Genomic DNA, 19276 nt, shown 5'->3' with positions numbered 1-19276 from the left:
CCACCACACACTAGGGATGCAAGCTACTGCTACCGGCTTCATTCTCTTTTTTTTTTTTTTTACATATATTTAGTCAGCTTTGAGCCGTGAGGTATGAAATCAGTATCAGACGTTTCGTTTTTATCTTTAAGCGTGTGATTATTTGTAGGTTAATAAGGTTCAGGATTGTGCAGGTTTTTATTGAGTAGGGATGACCAGCTGATGCAGTGCGAGAGTATTGGGACCTCGAGCAGATGAGCGTCTTGGAACAGGTCTGAAACCTCGTGTAGGGTTAGTTGTTGTTTGGCTACTGTGATGGTGGTACGTGTTGTTGTGCAATGCCGCAATTCATGAAAGATGCCGATGAGTGTATTCAGAAAATGGGTTCAGTAGAATTGCAGGATCTACTCAATAAAAAGGATGATATTATCCGCCATTTAGAAGCCAGGATTAAAGTAAAAGAAAATGAAATCGTGGAGCTCAAGTCCCAACTGGATAAATTCCAGAGTGTTATGCCCTTCGCCACAGGAGCAGGGGCAGGGAGCAGCAAGGGCCGGGCTCGCAAGACCAGAGCCCAGGGCATCTCTGCTGAACCCCAGACGCTGAAGACGGTTCAGGAGTTGGCAGTCCTCAGCCAGACCACCTTCCCTGAGGTCCCCAAATCTTCAAGGTAATTTGAGATGAAAATATAGTAGGTGGCAGCAGCGCGATGGGTGGTTCTGCCCTCATTCTGCCCTTGCAGCCGCTGCCACCAGCACTGCATGCGGTATACAACCGCCAATACCGCAGTGCTAATTGACCTACACTTGTTGAGCGTATTTTTTTTTAACTTGATGGATATACAACCTTCCACGTTTATTGTTTTTCCTGCTTATATCATCATGTCTCATTCCATTTTGTGGGTTTGATAATTGTTACAGCCAAGGCATTGTAACACTTAAGCAAAATTGTTTGATAGTCATACACTACATCTGTTTGAGTCATACAGTGTTAATCATTGAAACTGTGAATTACACTAATTACTTTTAATTAAGATAGTCATACACTATCACCTTATTAATTCTGAAAGCTACTCCAGGTATATCAAATAAATCTTCATAAACATACATTAGATTTAATAAACAATTATTCCCTGTAGATCATGTAAACTATGATAGACACTGTCGATCTTGTAAAGTAAAATCATGATAAACATCACAGATCCTTTAAATTATAATAGTAATACACTGTTGGCATGGATAGTGTCAGCGATACTCGACATATCATCTTGTATTACAGACTTATTTTCTTATGAAATACTTGAGATAATTATACACGGTATGGACATGCTGTGGTCGGGAGGCACTGTGAAAGTGAGCCCACATCCTGTAATGCAATGTTTTCATCTAATGTTTTTAATAGTCTTTCATCCTCTTTTACATTTGGAAGCTTGAGTAAATATGTAACATTATGACGATATGAACGTAGATAAGCACAGTTACAGAGCAATATTAAATGTAAAAAAAAAAAGACGGACTGATACTGATGTAGTTATGCGTAAGTTTGGTTACAAGCTTTTCTAGCAGTTTGGCATGCACAGATGATCAAACCAAATGTAAAGTATGTGGTCAACCTTATGGTCACTTTCTTTAGTATGTATGTGTTTTGATTGTTCAGGAATATAGAGATACATTATAATAACATGTGAAATATCAATGTATCTTATTAATGAAAGTAAGGTACCATACATTTTAAGCAAATATCAGTGTAAATCCTTTAAAAGAGAAGTAAGAAAAAATTAATAAAGAAAGCCAAAGGAGAATGTGAAATTAATGTTGCAAAGGAATCAAAGACCGATCCTAAGGGTTTCTTTGAGGTATACAGAAATAAGGTTAGGGTAAAGATAGGCCCACTTACCACAGGTAAGTTTCCTGTTAATGACAAAGATATGTGTACCATTCTCGACACATATTTCCTCTGTTTTTACACAAGAGGATACAAACGAAATCCCAGAATTCAATAATTATGCTGGTTAGGACGAAAATAAATTATGCAATATCAGAGTCACTATTAACATTGTCCTCAAACAACTAGATAAATTTAAGCCAATCAAGTCACAGGACTCTGATAAGCTGTTTTCAAGGGTTCCAAAGGAATGTGAAGAGGAACTTAGCAAATCATTAGCTTGTCTTAGCATATTGTATACAGGTAGAGGATAAATAGGAAATGGTAAATATGATACCCATTTACAAAGAGAAAGGTCATATGCTTTAAATTATAGACCAATCAACCTAACCTCAATTGTGGGGAAGTTGATGGAATGAACTATAGAAAAGGATGTACCAACATGTTGAGAAAGGGAAAGTGCCGCTTTGGTGAAGTGTTGGGTCTCCCACCCATGCATGTGCAATTCATTATTAGAAAACAGTGTTATGACCCAAACTGCCCAAAATTTAACACCAAGAAAGCGCAGCGATATAGAATTATTTATCAAGAGGCAAAGGGGGAATGATTTGCCATATAAGAAACAGACGAAGAAATCCAATGAGAAAACACAGGGTATACTGAGACACCTGGCACCAGTGGAACACAATGAAAAGATTCCACCCATAGTAGACCAACCATACAACATGACAATACTGACAGCACTGGAGAAATCATATCTCCCCCAAGAGCCATATCACAAGATGGCACATTACCGGTGGTTCTAACTAAACCAAAACACCCCAAATGATATATCCTTCCTTTTTGCAAACATAGAGTTTGAAAACAAATAGAAATGACAAAGTTAACCATATACGTAGGCTCCTTGCAGAGGCGAATGTTCAGAGCATTTACTGTAACTCACAAGGGAAGGGGGGGGGCTCCAGTCCCTGGACCCATTATGTACCTCTGTAATCTTTTGGCTACCACCCACAGGATGGGTATGGGGTGCATAATAAAGATATTAAACTAACTCTCACAAGGGATGTTTTGTATTGTGAATTGAAATCTGCAGTATTTGTAGGTGTGACAGTAAATCGGTCGCTGGGAGGAGTAGAACTGTATGCAAAAGACATCTTTTACTGTACAGAATTTAAAATCATTAAATGATTTATTAAAAGTTTTAAAGTGGACAATAGGAGTCTGGTAATTATCTTTGTACATAAACTAGCGTCAGCAACGGCTGAGGAATTAGCGGATAAGGAAGATAGACGTCTTGAAAATCTCTAAAATCTGACACCAAATGTTATTCTCCAAGGAGTTTTCAACCTTCCAAATGTATAACGAAAGATGGTTCATCACAGCATTGTACTGGAAATAGTTTCTGAAAACACGCCAGTTCAATAAGTACATATCAGGGAACTAATTTGGTTATGTGAAAAGTTTGCATTGAAGCAACAGATAACAGAGCCCACTAGAATTAAAATATACGGGATTTGATCTTCACAAACAACTAGAAAATAACTAAGAGACATAATCACAAACACAGTATACTCTGATCACATCATTATAGAGGTACAAACGAATATAAACTCGGGAGTGCTGAACTCCTGTAATGATGAAAGAGAAGTGATATTCAGTAAATTTAACCTCAACAATTTTAAAATAGACTGGGACAGAATTAACAAAGAATTATCAGACGTTTACTGGAAAACAGTTATGAACACCCTAAATCCTTGTCAGTGCCTGGAGAAGGTAAACACAGAAACATACGAGGTCTGCAGTAAATATATACCATTGAGAAAACCTAGGACATCAAATATAGAGTGCATAGATGTACAGAAGAACAGAGAAGGACTATCGACTCGCTTAAAAACGTGAATGCCACAGCGAAGGAAAGCTAATCTTATATGAGAGATCAAGAGATAGAACAAAAACTTAAGCTGTAGTACCAGACAGAAGAAACACAAAGCGAACAAAGAGTCATCCAGGTTATTGAAAAAAAAAATTCTATACATACGCAAAATCCAAGTTAAGAACAACCTGTAGAACGGGACCATTATTCACAGGAGGTTCTTTCACGATAAAGAAGAAATTTGCGAAATTCTAAACGACCAATATGAGGTGATATTCAGCAGGGTAGATAATGCAGACTTTTTTTCATTACATCTGAAGGTCATGGAGACCAAATAACTAACATAAGCACTAGTCCCAAAGAATTCGAAAAAAATTGAAAACATGACCGCTCATTCAACACCTAGACTGGATTCGTGGAATTCTCTGTTCATAAGACACTAAAATGACACTAGCGAGCACTCAGTACGCTTAGGAGAAAGAGCTTAGATCTAGGTGAAATACTAGAGACCTTAAAAGAGTTCAGACATAGCTCCTATGAATAAAGGAAGGAGGCAGGAGAGCACTAGCGACCGGTAGCCCAGACATCCCACATTTAAAAATCTTCGAAAGAGTGATGAAATGTCCAAAAGGCCTCATATCCATAGGATGGATATGAGGCGAACAATAAATTACTCGCTACCGTTCATAGGATTGATATGGGGTGCACAATAGCTAGCCGCTTTAGCTTTATATTAAATTGTACACTTGGACAACTATTCAGAACACACTACCTGACTTGAGATACTACCGACTTATGCTTAGTGATAGCTACCACTGCCAAACGTACCTTTCAAGGAAGGGGGTTGCCTTAATTAATGCCAACGAAGAGCTCTTGATCCAAGAAATTGAAACTGACCTCCCCTTCCATAGATTTAACGTGATTACCTCCCATTCCCATGAGAGTAATAATAATAATGATGTAACACTTGTTAGGAGTAACGATTGTTGTATCGTTAGCGACCAACGTCATACTTAAATATTGCATCATTTATACTTAAATATTGCGTCATTTATCTGTGTTATGCTAAACATCCTGGGTTAGTCACCATCTTTTATCACCACTGTTGTCAGACATGTTGCTAGCTACTAAGTACTAGCGGCGCTCGCTATCACTCAGTGGAATTGGTTGCTACATCAGTTGGTAGATTTTATTAGCCCCCATCTCATGTACCCTCAAGAGGTACCTGGGTGCCGCTGAATGGCTCTTAACAAAAAAAAAAGTAAAACCTAACCTCTGTTCTTTTCCTTCTAGGTTTGAATGGTTTTTGTTTTTATAATATAGTTTTAGCTTTTTAGTTTTTATGATTATACTAAATCCAATAATTTCTTTTCATTTAGTACAATTATATTTCTCCCACTAACTACAATTTTTACATATGTATTACCCACCGGTGTCGAATGTACTTCGTTGAGCGGACAATCTGTTGATGGTTGTTTCATGTAAAACAAAAGTTGTTACGGTAGACTTGTGCGAGTACTTCCACAATGGACATTCTCATTTTGTTGTAATACGTTAGCTGGTTCTGTACAGATGGTATAAGATGTAAGGTTTCTTCATCTTAATGCTTGAAACTTTGTAATAACACTACAGAGCTCTTGTTCTTATGTCTTCCTAAGTCATGGAGGACTGATCTCCCACTCTTGAATCGTGTTCTACTTGGGTAAAAATGAAACTTATGTGCATTGTAAGCATTTATGTATAGATTATTTCGCTCTAAACAGAAGTAAGTTTATTACGTATTATCTAGCGTACTATTTGAAAGGGAAATTTTAGACATGTTCATAAGGAGGCAAAGGTCTTCTAAGTCATTGAGATTGTTTAGTCAGTTTTTTGTGAACATAATCGTACTAGAAAGATAGATGGAGATGTCGTGGTTCGAAAAGAAGGGTGGAAGTGTTTTGAGTCGTGATATCGGCACACAAATAAAAAATATGGAGATGTCGTGGTTCGAAAAGAAGGGTGGAAGTGTTTTGAGTCGTGATATCGGCACACAAATAAAAAATATCTTAGAGAATGAGGTGAATGTGTTTCCAATTAAGTGTGTTTTGTACCCCACATCTTCATAATGTAATGAAAAACACATGCTGAGTTACAGACTTATGTCTGATATAGACCAGTAAAAATTTTATTATCAAACGTCATACTGGTTTACTTATTTGAGTTGAATAATTTTTCAAATATTTTACACTGAAGACTATAAAGTTAGAGTATAATAATGCAATATTGTACTATAATGTGCTGTGAAGCATTCAAGATTTCAGTTTAACATTCAAAAAAATATTAAATTACTAAAAATAATTCTCAAGTGAGCTCAGTGATCCATGAAAAGCTAATGTCGATGACCCACGAGTAGCCTCGTTTTCTCAAACTTTAAACAAATTATTCTGAAATTCGGTATACAAATATGGTCCTTTCAAGGGAGGTGCCTTGATGCATGTGAAGGGCTCTTAATGCAAAGAATTGGAATCTCTTTCTCTTTCCTTGGCTTGAATTTAATCGCCACCCGTTACCCTAAGCGCTGTATGACCCTTATGGGTTTACCGCTTAGCACTAAATATAAGATGATAATAATAATACAAAGTTTGAACAAGAACACAGCGTGAGACTGCATCTTCTTGAGTCAAACTGATAACTGTAGAGATAAATCCCTCAGTACACACCAATGTATTTAGCTGCAAAATAACAATCATTGTAACAGTTCTTTTAGATGCAGAGTTATCTTCTTTTTTTTTTTTAAGAAATTTCGAAGGTTATCTTTATAAATGTCCCTTTTAAGAGGCGGGTACCTTGATGCTGGTGAAGGGCTCTTGATACAAGGGGTTGGAACTACCCTCCAGATCCCTGCATCAAAGCTGATTATCTACAATTTCCCAAGCGCTGTAATAATTTAGTAAATGCCGTAACACTGGATAATGTTGACCGCAGGCCAGATACATGTTAACACCACCATAGCTGCATAATCAGATTTATGTCACAACTATAACCATGCCAGTGAAGCGATATAAATTGAAGGAATTTGAACTAGCTTCCCTTTATTTGCATCGAACTTAATTACCTCCCATTCTCTAGGCTTTGTATGACCCATGAATGTAGTAACAGCAAAATAATAAAAATAATAATAATTAGACTTGGTCGTACTGCACTACGCATATTAAATCACGACTCCCATTCATTATATAAGGCAGTGGTTCTTATCTATTTTAAATACCTGTACCCTTTCAGTTCTCTTAACTTTGCTTACCTCCTGTAAAAAAAAAAAAAGAAAAAAAAACTTTAATTTCTTTGTGTAAACCTATTTTATTACAAAACTGACCCTTGTGGGCTTAGCGCTTAGTTATAATAATACGTACAACAAAAGCAAATATGAAGATGAAAAGTAGATCAATGACACAATTGTGAATAGGAACTTATATGCAGGCATATAAAAAAAAAACTTCGTCTTATTAAGTGTATTGTTTTGTTCATTATTGATGGTCAAACTTTTTTTTTTTTTTTTTTTTTTTTTTTTTTTTTTTTTTTTTTTTTTTTTTTTTTTTTTTTTAGAAATAGGTACACGTTTGCCATCACCAGCATTGAGTTTCTTTTTATGTACGTAAGTGTTGAAAGAACTCTCACGCAAAAAAGTGGTGGCTGAAGGTACGTTAACCTTCAAAGCTTTTTCTGCTATTGGAACGTTTTATCAAGTTCCCTTTTTAGGACAGCCAGGGCGTGTTGGCAAATACCCTCATATAGTAGGGAAAAAGGTTGAAGAGTTTTAATCCCCATACACGTATTGAGTTGTGCCTTAGTGCATTCATTGCGCCTCTGCGCAGTGAGGTTTTTTACAACATCTGCCAGTCCTATTTCGTCTTCACTGTCATTAGGTGCATTAGGCACCACTATAATAAATAATTAGCTACCTTCTTAACAGATTATGCTAAGTGTAATAATTAAGAAGTCAAACGCTTAGTAAGCAACCCATTCTCATTTTAAAAAGTTTTATATATATGTTGGTAAAATTACCGACAATATGTAAAGTAAAAAGACACAAGTGCAATTAATGTGACATTTTATTGTGGCAACATTTCGCTCTCCAGGAGCTTTGTCAAGCCGTTACAAACAGTACATGGACACAGAGGGTATATATATATATAGGCTTAGAGTGAGGTGCAATACTAGTGGTAGTAGTAGCAGTAGTGATATAAGTTGTAGTAGTAGTAATACAATATGGTAGAACTTGCACATGAGTAAAAGGATATACAAGCTATTACTTGGGTAACAAAAATAGGTTAGACAAATATTTCTATTGGAGGCTGGATTAGAGAAGGCCTGTTTCAATGTTCATCCTCTGTAATGTGCTTGTGTAGTATTAGCAGGAGAGACTGTGATGGCAGGGTTTACTGTTTTCAGGAGGATTCTCGCTAAGACTTCAGAGATGGTGAAGTTGCCTTTGTTTTGTTTAATTGTATTAGAAACAGCGATTAGTGCTGATTCAAGGCACTTGCGTCTGTGGAAATTAGTTTCTTTGATCACTAATCGGGCGTCCCTGAATTTCATGAGATGATTGGTGGAATTTCGGTGTTGTACGCAGGTGTTGCTCGAGGTTTCTTGCTGTTTCAAATGTTTCAAACCCTATTTTTCTCCAACTCGTATTTTCTATATTTTAAGTTTAGCTTAAGTTGATTTAGATGGGATTTGCTTGGGATAAAAGCTTAAAAGCATTTATTTAACCACAAATAAGGGAGCACGCTGCGATGCGTTTAGCAGCGAGATGGCCGAGGGAAAAATTAGGGGACGTTTAAATCTGAAATCCTGGAGGAACTGGGCCTAAACGTGCGCACTGCAGTGACTCCGTATGAAAGCAAGAAGAGACTTGGCAGATGGTGTAGAATACCTCCAATAAAAAACAGGGACGCGACGAGTACACTGAGAGAAAACTATGCATGTCAGAGGTCCCCAACTTTTCAACTCCATTCATAAGGGGAATTGCCAACAAACCTCTGATTCGCTTCCAGAGGGAACTTTTTAAATTCTTCAGATAATTCCTAACCAGTTGGGTTGTGGTTCATATGGTGGGCTGCATGCGACCAGCAGTAACAGCGTGGTTGATCGGGCTTTGATCCACTAGGAAGCCTGATCTGAGACCGCGCCGCGAGTGCGTTGACCCCCGAAAACATCCTTCGGGTATTCTTCAGGAACGTGAATCACTTTTTTGTGAGAATGGGTGGGACTAAGTAGTAGTAAGTGTTTCTTGTGAGTGTTGGTTCAGTATCCGCCAGCGGCCACTAAACCCAGTTCGTCAGTAATCACATAATTTATGCGTCTACACGAAGAGTATTATATTTTAAATATCGTTTTAGTGATAACTAAGCCGACAACTTAGCAAAGCGAAGACTTAGTGGGTCACACAGTGAGACGTTGTCCGATAAAATCAAGTTTTGTTATGCGGCTTTTTTAGCCCTGAATTATTCATGTCGAGATGGCATGCTCAGTGCCTTACGCATCGTTTTTATGTTTGTATTCATGTAAACATTGTTGGTATTCCGGTGTAGTTACTCGGACAAGGATGTTGGAACTGTTTTATGATAGACGATGTTCTTGGAGTGTTGCGAGACGACGAGTTATTACAATATGTATTTACAAGTATTCATATTGCATATTTTCAATGTTTTTATCAATGTTAGGCTTTATTTTTTTTGTGCCTTCAAGTGCTGCTAACTTTTAGCTCCCACGGCCATCTTGTAAATAATGTCCAACACAAGAACAGATTATTATTGTTATTATTATTATTATTATTATCGGAAAGCGTTAAATCTGTTAGGGTCATAAGCACCTAGGGAATGTTATGTAATTATTTTCGATCATTAAGTGAAGGATAGATATAATTCTTGGTGATAGAGCATCACCAGTATCTAGCCCCCCCTCTCCCAACACACCTCCCTCCCCACACCACCGCGCAACAACAGAAATTCTGTTGCATTTAAACAGGCAAATAAGCTTTAGCTACTTTGCATCAGAGAGAGAGTAATACTACTGCATCTTACAAGCATGTCTTAATAAGCGATGTAAAACATGGCTCTGGACCAATTCCATTATCAGGCTGACGATGAGCATCCTTGGAACGCGTGTTTAGATGTAAGACTGTCACGCTGTCGCTCCTAGACGCGCCAGCTCTCACAAAAACTGCTGGCTGCACCGCACCCACCTAGTCTTATAATGCCTAGAGCGCTGCTGCTGGAAATGCAGCAGTGGCAGTCGATACAATGTAGTAAGGGATAAATTGCGTTACCAAGCACACCATTTGATTTTCTTTTAAACAGGGTGGACCGGTAAAGTAGGGAAAGCCTTGGTCACATGATCAAAAGCTGCAGTTAGCGGGTTATTTTATGACTAAGACCCGCGTTAGGAAACACTTGTTCTTTTTCCTGATGAATAAAATATCGCTACCGATATATTGTTTACATTAAGTGTGAGTGATGGACTGGTGGTAGATGGGAGGGATCTGTATTGTTATAGCTAGGAATTAATGGTGGTGGTAGCAGGAGGATGTACGTAGTTATATACCCTCACCCGAGTTCACAAATAGCCCCACACATGGGGAAGAAACATTAGATGGCATTTAGGTCCGTCCTGTTATTCTTTTAAACTTGTGAATTGATAATAGTGCAGAACAAAAAATGTGGGTTATTTAATTGTTGCAGCTTAGGTATTGTGGCAATCTTCAGCAGAAGAATTCATGAGTTTTATCACATACCCAAGAAACGAAAGACAAACTATTAATTCAACAGCGAGAACATTTATTAACACTTCAGTAAAATTCGGAATACATATAAACAATCTATGCGATTTTTGCCTATGCCAGCCAATCAAATTTAGAAATCTTAAATAGTACTTGTGTACTTACTCTTCAAGGTGGTGCCTTAGTGCTGATGAAAAAATGCTTTGGATAAAAAAAATGAAGCTACCTCAGATCACACCTGATTATCTCCAATTTCCTCGGATCACACCTTTTACCTCTAAGTTCCCAGATGTTGCATGACCCCCTACGAGTTGAACGCTTCACAGTGAAAAATATTCCCATGAAATATGCATGTCGTCAGGTCTGAATCGGAGCTCTCTTTTCTTGCCAGTAAGTTCATTTGCACACCACACTTCATGTGAGTGCTGAAGTATAGTGTGGACCAACATGCTTCGTCATTAAGGTTATTAACAGGCAGTGACGGGGTCTTCCTCCCTCGCCAGCGATGCTCCGCTATTTGCCCGCGCTCTGCAACTCTGGCGTGAATTTAAATGTTCCTCACAGATGGGTACGTAAAATGTGATGATTCAATCGGTCTTTTGATCTCGTAATATAATTAACTACTTTCTTGATGGAAGCTGACCCTGAGCAGGCGCGCCCAAGTTCCATATAGCTTAATCATTTGACTACACCTCACCCTATCAACCAGGCTTTGATGGCTATGTGGGCCAGTGGGTTGGTAATAGCAACAGCCTGATTTAACGGTTATTAATCAAGGAAGCCCTACCAAAGGTCGGACTGGTAGATTAAAAAAGCCCTCGAAATTGGTCACAGGTATAAGCTACCTTCATCATTTTATACAAACATTAATCAAGGTTCATAGACCTGGAAATAACTTAAAAAAAATTCTTATTAAATACTGTCACAAAAAAAAATAAATTTAGTATTAATCACCTTCGGTATGGTGGAATCTCCTGCAAGTTATATTGTTTCTAGATAAAAAAACCTGAACCCTTGAGAGGCCTTGTGGGATCATTTTATGAGAGATGGCAAACCCGACCTTCCGCTTTCCTCAGTGTATCTGAGAAATCTGCGTAGATGTTCAGCTACTGTAGGTAAACTAGATTTCGACGATAAATATTGCTGACTTGAAAAAAAACTTTGAGTATTGCTATATTTTACTTCTATCGTAAAATGGGACAGTTACAAGTTAAATCCTAGAAGTGAATATTTAAAGAGCACCTGAGGTAAGTAACGCAGAATCACAGTCACTTGTGAGAATATAAGCAAGTAGATACTCCAGGACCCCGGCGAACACTCAAGGATCCTTAGAGAATTCCTAGAAAGAATTTGTAAGCTATTAGATAGTATTTTTAATAAATCATTGCGAATAGTTACCGTGCTCGAGATGTGCAAGATGGCCAATGAGATAAATAGTGAGAGATGTGTCATTAGTTTTAAATTCCCGCTCTGTCAGGATGATATATCAAGCGCAATCCCGAGTCACTTCGATAAACAATTCGATCGAGGAGTCTCAACACCTTTTCTTTTTTGGGCCTAAGAAATGTGCAAACTTTTTTCACGAAGGTATTTGGGGTAATGGACGTTAATAGAGAACAATGTTGTTTATTAAGACTTAATGAAGGCCTTTGAGCTTGGCAGAAAATGGGTATCTCCCAATCCCCAATCCCCAACCTCTCTGGACTTAGTATTTACACAGGAATATACAATAATAATACCGTAATAATAAACCATAATAATAATGGTAGCAAAGCTGGCCAAGTCATTTGATTACATGCAACAGTTAATTATATAGGTGCATTAAATCACGGTTGATGAAGAGGTTATCTAGCAGAGCTGGTGCTGCCTGGCGGGAGACCTGGCGGTGTACACACGACTTATGAAGTTGGGTTCCAGTCTTTATGACCAACCCTTCCCGTGACCCCCCACACCCCGTCCCCTGACCCCCCTACTCCCGGACATTGGGTCATCTAAACATGGTGGTGAGTCTTGTGCCTAGCAGTGGAGGGCCACTTCTCTGGGAAGGGTGCCACTCTTTCTAAAGGGTTCTTGCCTGACTTGAGAACCCAGCATCTCTTTTTCCCATAAATGGTGGGGATATTTTCCCTTTCATCTAAATTTTTTCTGACACGTGTAGCCAACTAATTCTAAATAAGTACACGAGAATGAATTGGTCATGGCAACAGCAAGTTGATAATGTTAGAAATGGTAAATGTTGAAAGCATTGAATAGCCTAACGGTTTTACTGGCTCCCTAGCGTCGCGCTTGTGCGTGTGTGACTAGTTAATGGTCCATGTCGGACCGAAACGTCATCATAAGTTTCTTTCTCCTAGTGCTTTGTAAATAAAAGAAAAATACTGTTGAGATCAACATACACAGGAAATTCATTCTTGCACCACCAGTGATAAACATTTAATTCTGAACTTTGTTTTTTCTGCGCCGCCTTGTTGCCATCGTATGGCGGTAGTTTTTTTAATTTGCTCATTTGTGGTTAAATGCATGTTCTTTTAGGTTAATGTGACCTATTCCAAGTTAAGTGAAATTAACCTGGCTGAAAAAGAGAAAATAGGATTAAAAAACTGGAAGCGTAAGAAGATTGACGTTGGGTATCAGGTCAGGTCAGGTCAGGACATTGGCGTAGTAAAATATTTATGCAACAGTTAGGCAACTTTATTCCGAAACGTTTCGCCTACACAGTAGGCTTCTTCAGTCGAATACAGAAAGTAGGCAGGAACAGTAGAGATGTGAAGACGATGTAATAAGTCCATCACCTTTGAAGTCGTAGAATATGAGGTTGTCAGTCCCTCAGCCTGGAGAAGTTCAGTTCCATAGTCAGGAACTATCTGAAGATCATGCGACAGTGCGGAGACTTAAATACTGTCGGAAGGAGAGGGGCAGAGTAGTAGTAGTAGTGAGAATGTAGCCACTGAGAGGTCAGGTCCCTCTCAGATCCAACAGTTCTCACTGGAAGGGGTTGTCCAAGGTGTTTTCTGTACCAAGAGGTCATGTGTTGCAGTGTCTGACAAGATGAACATCAAAATGGTATACAATACCGACAGGCTGGTAGGTAAGACACATAGGCAACAGTTAGGCAACTTTATTCCGAAACGTTTCGCCTACAAAGTAGGCTTCTTCAGTCGAATACAGAAAGTAGGCAGGAACAGTAGAGATGTGAAGACGATGTAATCAGTCCATCACCTTTGAAGTCGTAGAATTTGAGGTTGTCAGTCCCTCAGCCTGGAGAAGTTCAGTTCCATAGTCAGGAACTATCTGAAGATCAAGCGACAGTGCTGCCTATGTGTCTTACCTACCAGCCTGTCGGTATTGTATACCATTTTGATGTTCATCTTGTCAGACACTGCAACACATGGCCTCTTGGTACAGAAAACACCTTGGACAACCCCTTCCAGTGAGAACTGTTGGATCTGAGAGGGACCTGACCTCTCAGTGGCTACATTCTCACTACTACTACTACTACTACTACTACTACTACTACTCTGCACCTCTCCTTCCGAAAGTATTTAAGTCTCCGCACTGTCGCTTGATCTTCAGATAGTTCCTGACTATGGAACTGAACTTCTCCAGGCTGAGGGACTGACAACCTCAAATTCTACGACTTCAAGGGTGATGGACTGATTACATCGTCTTCACATCTCTACTGTTCCTGCCTACTTTCTGTATTCGACTGAAGAAGCCTACTGTGTAGGCGAAACGTTTCGGAATAAAGTTGCCTAACTGTTGCCTATGTGTCTTACCTACCAGCCTGTCGGTATTGTATACCATTTTGATGTTCAAAATATTTATACACTGAGACGAGACTACTGAGAGAAGAGCTAGATAATTAACACACTGGTACTGTAATCTCTCAGATGGCAGACACCGGTACCATAGTCTTTCAAATGGCACACACTGGCACTGTAATCTTATATATATCACACTGGCACTGTAACATCTCACACGGCACACACTAGAACTATAATATCGCTCATATCACACTGGCAATGCAATTTCAAATCATATATTGATACTGCAATCTCACATATCACACACTAGCACTGAAATCTCTCACATATCACACACTAGCACTGAACTCTCTCTTATCACACACTAGCAATGAAATCTCTCACATATCACACACTAGCACTGAAATCTCTCACTTATCACACTAGCACTGAAATCTCTCACATATCACACACTAGCAATGAAATCTCTCACATATCACACACTAGCACTGAAATCTCTTACTTATCACACTAGCACTGAAATCTCTCACATATCACACACTAGCACTGAAATCTCTCACATATCACACACTAGCACTGAAATCTCTCACATATCACACACTAGCACTGAAATCTCCCACATATTGCACACTGGCACTGAAATCTCTCACATATCACAGTGGCACTGTAATCTCTCACATATCTCACTGGCATTATAGTCTCACATGTCACACTGGCCATTGTGATCTCTTACATATCACTAGGGATTTACCAAAGTATCGATATCACTATCTGCTATTTTTTATTATATTTGCATCGGTTAAAAAGGTTGCCGATACCGGCCGATACTTTTAGAATGTTAATTAAGTAATATTACCTATGTGCTTAAAATAATAAAATTACTAATCTACCTCACGATTGTGAGGTTTAAACAGACTTTTGAAGACACTAAAATTTGTGAGCTTCAAACCAGGAAGTAATTTACAATACAAATTTTTTGTCTTAAAAAAAAAAATATGGTAAAACAAGCATACTATGTTAGTTTCACCGCAGGTATGTGGGCAAATGTATTGAATGAAGCCGTTATAAATTTAACTATTACTGCTAACTGGATATTGCCGCAGCAATGATTTTGTTCCGAGTACTGTTGTCTCAGAGCGATGCCATATCCTGGATCACACGCAGCAGCGCACATCACCGAGATTATTCAAGAAGCAGTGTGTTGAAAATCAACATTACTAACTTTCAAAATTCATTTGATTACACGGGATAATGTTGCCAAAGTTATCAGTGGTCAGTGGTCAGTCGTCGCAGTGGTCAGTGGTCAGTCGTCACGTGAGGTCACAGACCCTGAGCTGCTTTGGGGATTAGCGTGGACGGTTACAAAGCATGGCTTGCTTCTGCAGTGTTTTAAAAACTGAGGTTGGAGAGTTGAAGGAGGAGGTCTTGCTTCTCCAGGAGGAGATTAGGAGGCTGAAGGTCCACCTCAATGGGCCTGGGAGAGAGTGTGAGGTGGTTGGAGATGTGGGGAATGAGGCTTCTAGCAGTGAGGTGCAGTCTGTCTCTCACTGTGAGGAGGCTGTAGGTGGGGAGGTAGCAACGGCTACCAGCAGTGAGGTGCAGCCCAGCACCTGCTACAAGTGGCGAGTTGTTCACAGTAATGGGAGGCGCATCAGAGTAAGGAAAGTTAAGAGTGAAGATCTGAAGGTAGGAAATCGCTTCTCTGTTCTCCAGGATGAATGTACTTCAGTGGCCAGTGAAGGTAAGGGTACTACTGCCCCTGCTAATGAAGGTAAGCGCATTCTTGTGGTTGGTGACTCTCAGGTAAGATATGTTGACCGTGCTTTTTGTAATAGGAATAAGAAGATGAGAGATAGAGTGTGCTTCCCTGGAGCTGGTGTTGGGGACATTGTCAACAGACTGGATAATATCATGTCAGGTAATGGGAACAAGCCCATGATCTGTCTCAGTGCTGGTGGAAATGATATTGGGAAGGGTAGGAGAGAAGAGCTGCTAGATAAGTACAGGTCAGCTATAGATTTCATTAAGTCTAAGGGAGGGATCCCAATCATATGTAGCATCTTGCCTAGAAGGGGAGTAGGAAATGAATGGTTGTCTAGGGCAATTGGTGTAAATTGCTGGCTAGACAGATACTGCAAGGAGCTTGCAATCCCATTCATTGACAACTGGAACAACTTTTATGGCAAACATGATATGTATGCAAGGGATGGGGTTCATCTCTCTGGGGCAGGGGTGGTAGCACTTGCAGACTCGATTGAGAAGGCCATTGGTGAAATGCCTATGATTTTAAACTGATGGAAGATAGAGGTATGGGTGTGTGTGGGAAACAAGCAGGTTGCAACACTAGGGTTGGAAACATTAAATGTATAAAAGGCATTCAGCATGAAGTTATAAATAAAGACAATAGAACAGGTCAGCAAACAAAGGGGGACAGCAGAGGGCAGCAAGGGACTAGCTCCCTTAAGGTTTACTATACTAATAGCAGGAGTGTTAGAAATAAGATAGATGAGCTAAGATTAATTGCAAGTGCAGGAAACATAGATATTATTGCTATAACAGAGACCTGGCTCAATCTGAAAGATAGAGAGATGCCCTCTGAATGTCACATACAAGGCTATAAATTATTCCACACTGACAGGGTCAACAGGAAAGGTGGTGGAGTAGCGATGTATGTCAGAGACAATTTAAATTGTTGTGTTAGACAAGATATTAAATTAGAAGCGTCAGCCACTGAATCTGTTTGGTTACAGCTTCTCGAGGGCCGAGAAAAACTAATTTTGGGTGTGATTTACAGGGCCCCAAATCTTGATAGGGAGTGCAGTAAACTTCTATGGGACGAAATTCGTAAGGCATCTACATACGAAAATGTTGTGCTAATGGGAGATTTCAACTATAGACAGATTGACTGGAGCAATTTGACAGGAAATTTAGAGTCGGGTGACTTTCTTGATACGATCCAGGATTGTTTTTTAAAACAGTTTGTGACAGAGCCAACTAGGGGAAATAACCTCCTTGACTTGGTTCTTGCCAGTAGGGAAACACTAATTAATAATCTTGAGGTTAATGATGAGCTTGGGGAGAGTGATCACAAATCACTCAGTTTTAACATATCATGGAATTCCCCTAATAATGGCAATCAAGTCTCCGTCCCTGACTTTCGCTTGGCTGATTTCATAGGACTGAAAAATTACTTAGGTGGGCTGAACTGGAATGACCTGACTAGGGGTCAGGTAGGTGGTGATGGTTGCCGATATGATGCTTTCCAGGGCATAGTTCTAGCTGCTCAGTCAAATTATGTTCCAAATAGGGAAATCAGATCAAACAAAAATGATCCTAAATGGATGAACAATAGATTAAAATATCTGATTGGTCAAAAGAGAGGCATATATAGGCAAATCAAAAGAGGAGAGGGGCAATTAAGAAATCGATATATTCAGTTAAAGAGAGAAATAAAAAAGGGAATTAGAAAAGCAAAAAGAGATTATGAGGTTAAAGTTGCAAGAGAATCGAAGACTAACCCAAAAGGATTCTTTCAGGTATACAGAAGTAAGATCAGGGACAAGATAGGCCCACTCAAAAGTTCCTCGGGTCAGCTCACTGACAGTGATAAGGAAATGTGTAGAATTTTTAACACATACTTCCTCTCAGTTTTTACACAGGAGGATACCAGCGATATTCCAGTAATGATAAATTATGTAGAACAGGACGATAATAAACTGTGCACGATTAGGGTCACAAGTGACATGGTCCTTAGGCAAATAGATAAATTAAAACCTAACAAATCCCCAGGCCCTGATGAACTGTATGCAAGGGTTCTAAAGGAATGTAAAGAGGAGCTTAGCACACCTTTGGCTAATCTTTTCAACATATCACTACAAACTGGCATGGTGCCAGATAAGTGGAAAATGGCAAATGTGATACCTATTTTCAAAACAGGTGACAGGTCCTTAGCTTCGAACTATAGACCAATAAGCCTAACCTCCATAGTGGGAAAATTTATGGAATCAATAATTGCCGAGGCAGTTCGTAGCCACCTTGAAAAGCATAAATTAATCAACGAATCTCAGCATGGTTTTACAAAGGGGCGTTCCTGCCTTTGTCATGTAGGGGGGGGGTAATGATTGGGGAAATATGGGGGTAAAAGGGGGGGGGATGATTAGGGGAATACTGGGGGGTAAGCGGAGGGAGTCAGTAGGTAGGGGACAGGCGAGGTGGTAGGAGTGAGGTATGCAGAGGTAGGTAGGTAATGTGAGGTCACTGGTGACTACACCTTCACCTCTCATTACTCTACCCACCACACTACACTACTCACCCTCTCACTACTTTAACTAAACATAAATAAATGGGGAAAATAACGGGGACAGTGAATATTACTATTCTACTCAAACACAGTTTATTATTAAGTCCTTGTACAATAATATATTTGGGAACAGGAGTACATCTTTGGGGTTCAGATAAATGGGGTGGTACACATAAATAAGCAGTGAGACAGGGAAATACAATCAACTTGACCAAAATGAATGTAACTTACAATATAGTTCAGAGGGCAGTTCACTACAGGAACTAAGCCACAGGTCCCAAGACCTACACAGCACGAGTACTGCGCCAAGCCAGTACTCTGCCCAGTGCCTCCAACAGTCTCCTCCAGAGACTTCAGCAGCCTTCTCCCGAGCCCTGCACCCCAGCAGCAGCTCCGCTGGAAGTCTGCTCAGGAGCTCTGCACCCCAGCAGCAGCTCCGCTCGAATCTCCTGATCATGCTCTTCCTTGGGCTTTTATCGTGGTCCAAGCACCCTCCACAACCACGTGTTGCGACCTGACGCCTAGGTCTGAGGCGTCAAGAACAAAAGACCTCAGACGTGGGCGTGGCTACAGACGCCTGCCAAGGCAAGGTGTGACCATATAATTGGTCAAATTAGGTCTCTCCAGAGACCTCACAAGCCCAGCTGAACTACATCACATCCCCCTTTCTCCCCCAATTTAAAATATCTGAGAACTAAGACAATTTGTCCTAGTTA

General features: G+C 39.7%; 1 protein-coding gene across 1 annotated transcript in view; it reads left to right on the top strand.

Annotated features, from left to right (window-relative positions):
• The first annotated feature begins 265 nt into the window (after window positions 1-265).
• Window positions 266-19276, top strand: part of for (cGMP-dependent protein kinase for) — a 1322775-nt gene continuing 1303764 nt past the window's right edge. The window contains exon 1 of the mRNA XM_070086331.1: window positions 266-649. Within this exon, the coding sequence (XP_069942432.1) occupies window positions 318-649 (332 nt within the window). The 5' untranslated portion in view covers window positions 266-317. The remainder of the gene's footprint in view (window positions 650-19276) is intronic.

The sequence above is a fragment of the Cherax quadricarinatus genome, chromosome 18, assembly GCF_038502225.1.
Source record: "Cherax quadricarinatus isolate ZL_2023a chromosome 18, ASM3850222v1, whole genome shotgun sequence".
Classification (NCBI taxonomy): Eukaryota; Metazoa; Arthropoda; class Malacostraca; order Decapoda; family Parastacidae; genus Cherax; species Cherax quadricarinatus.
Note: the sequence above shows the minus strand (reverse complement) of the source record. Positions and strands in the feature narration are given on the sequence as shown.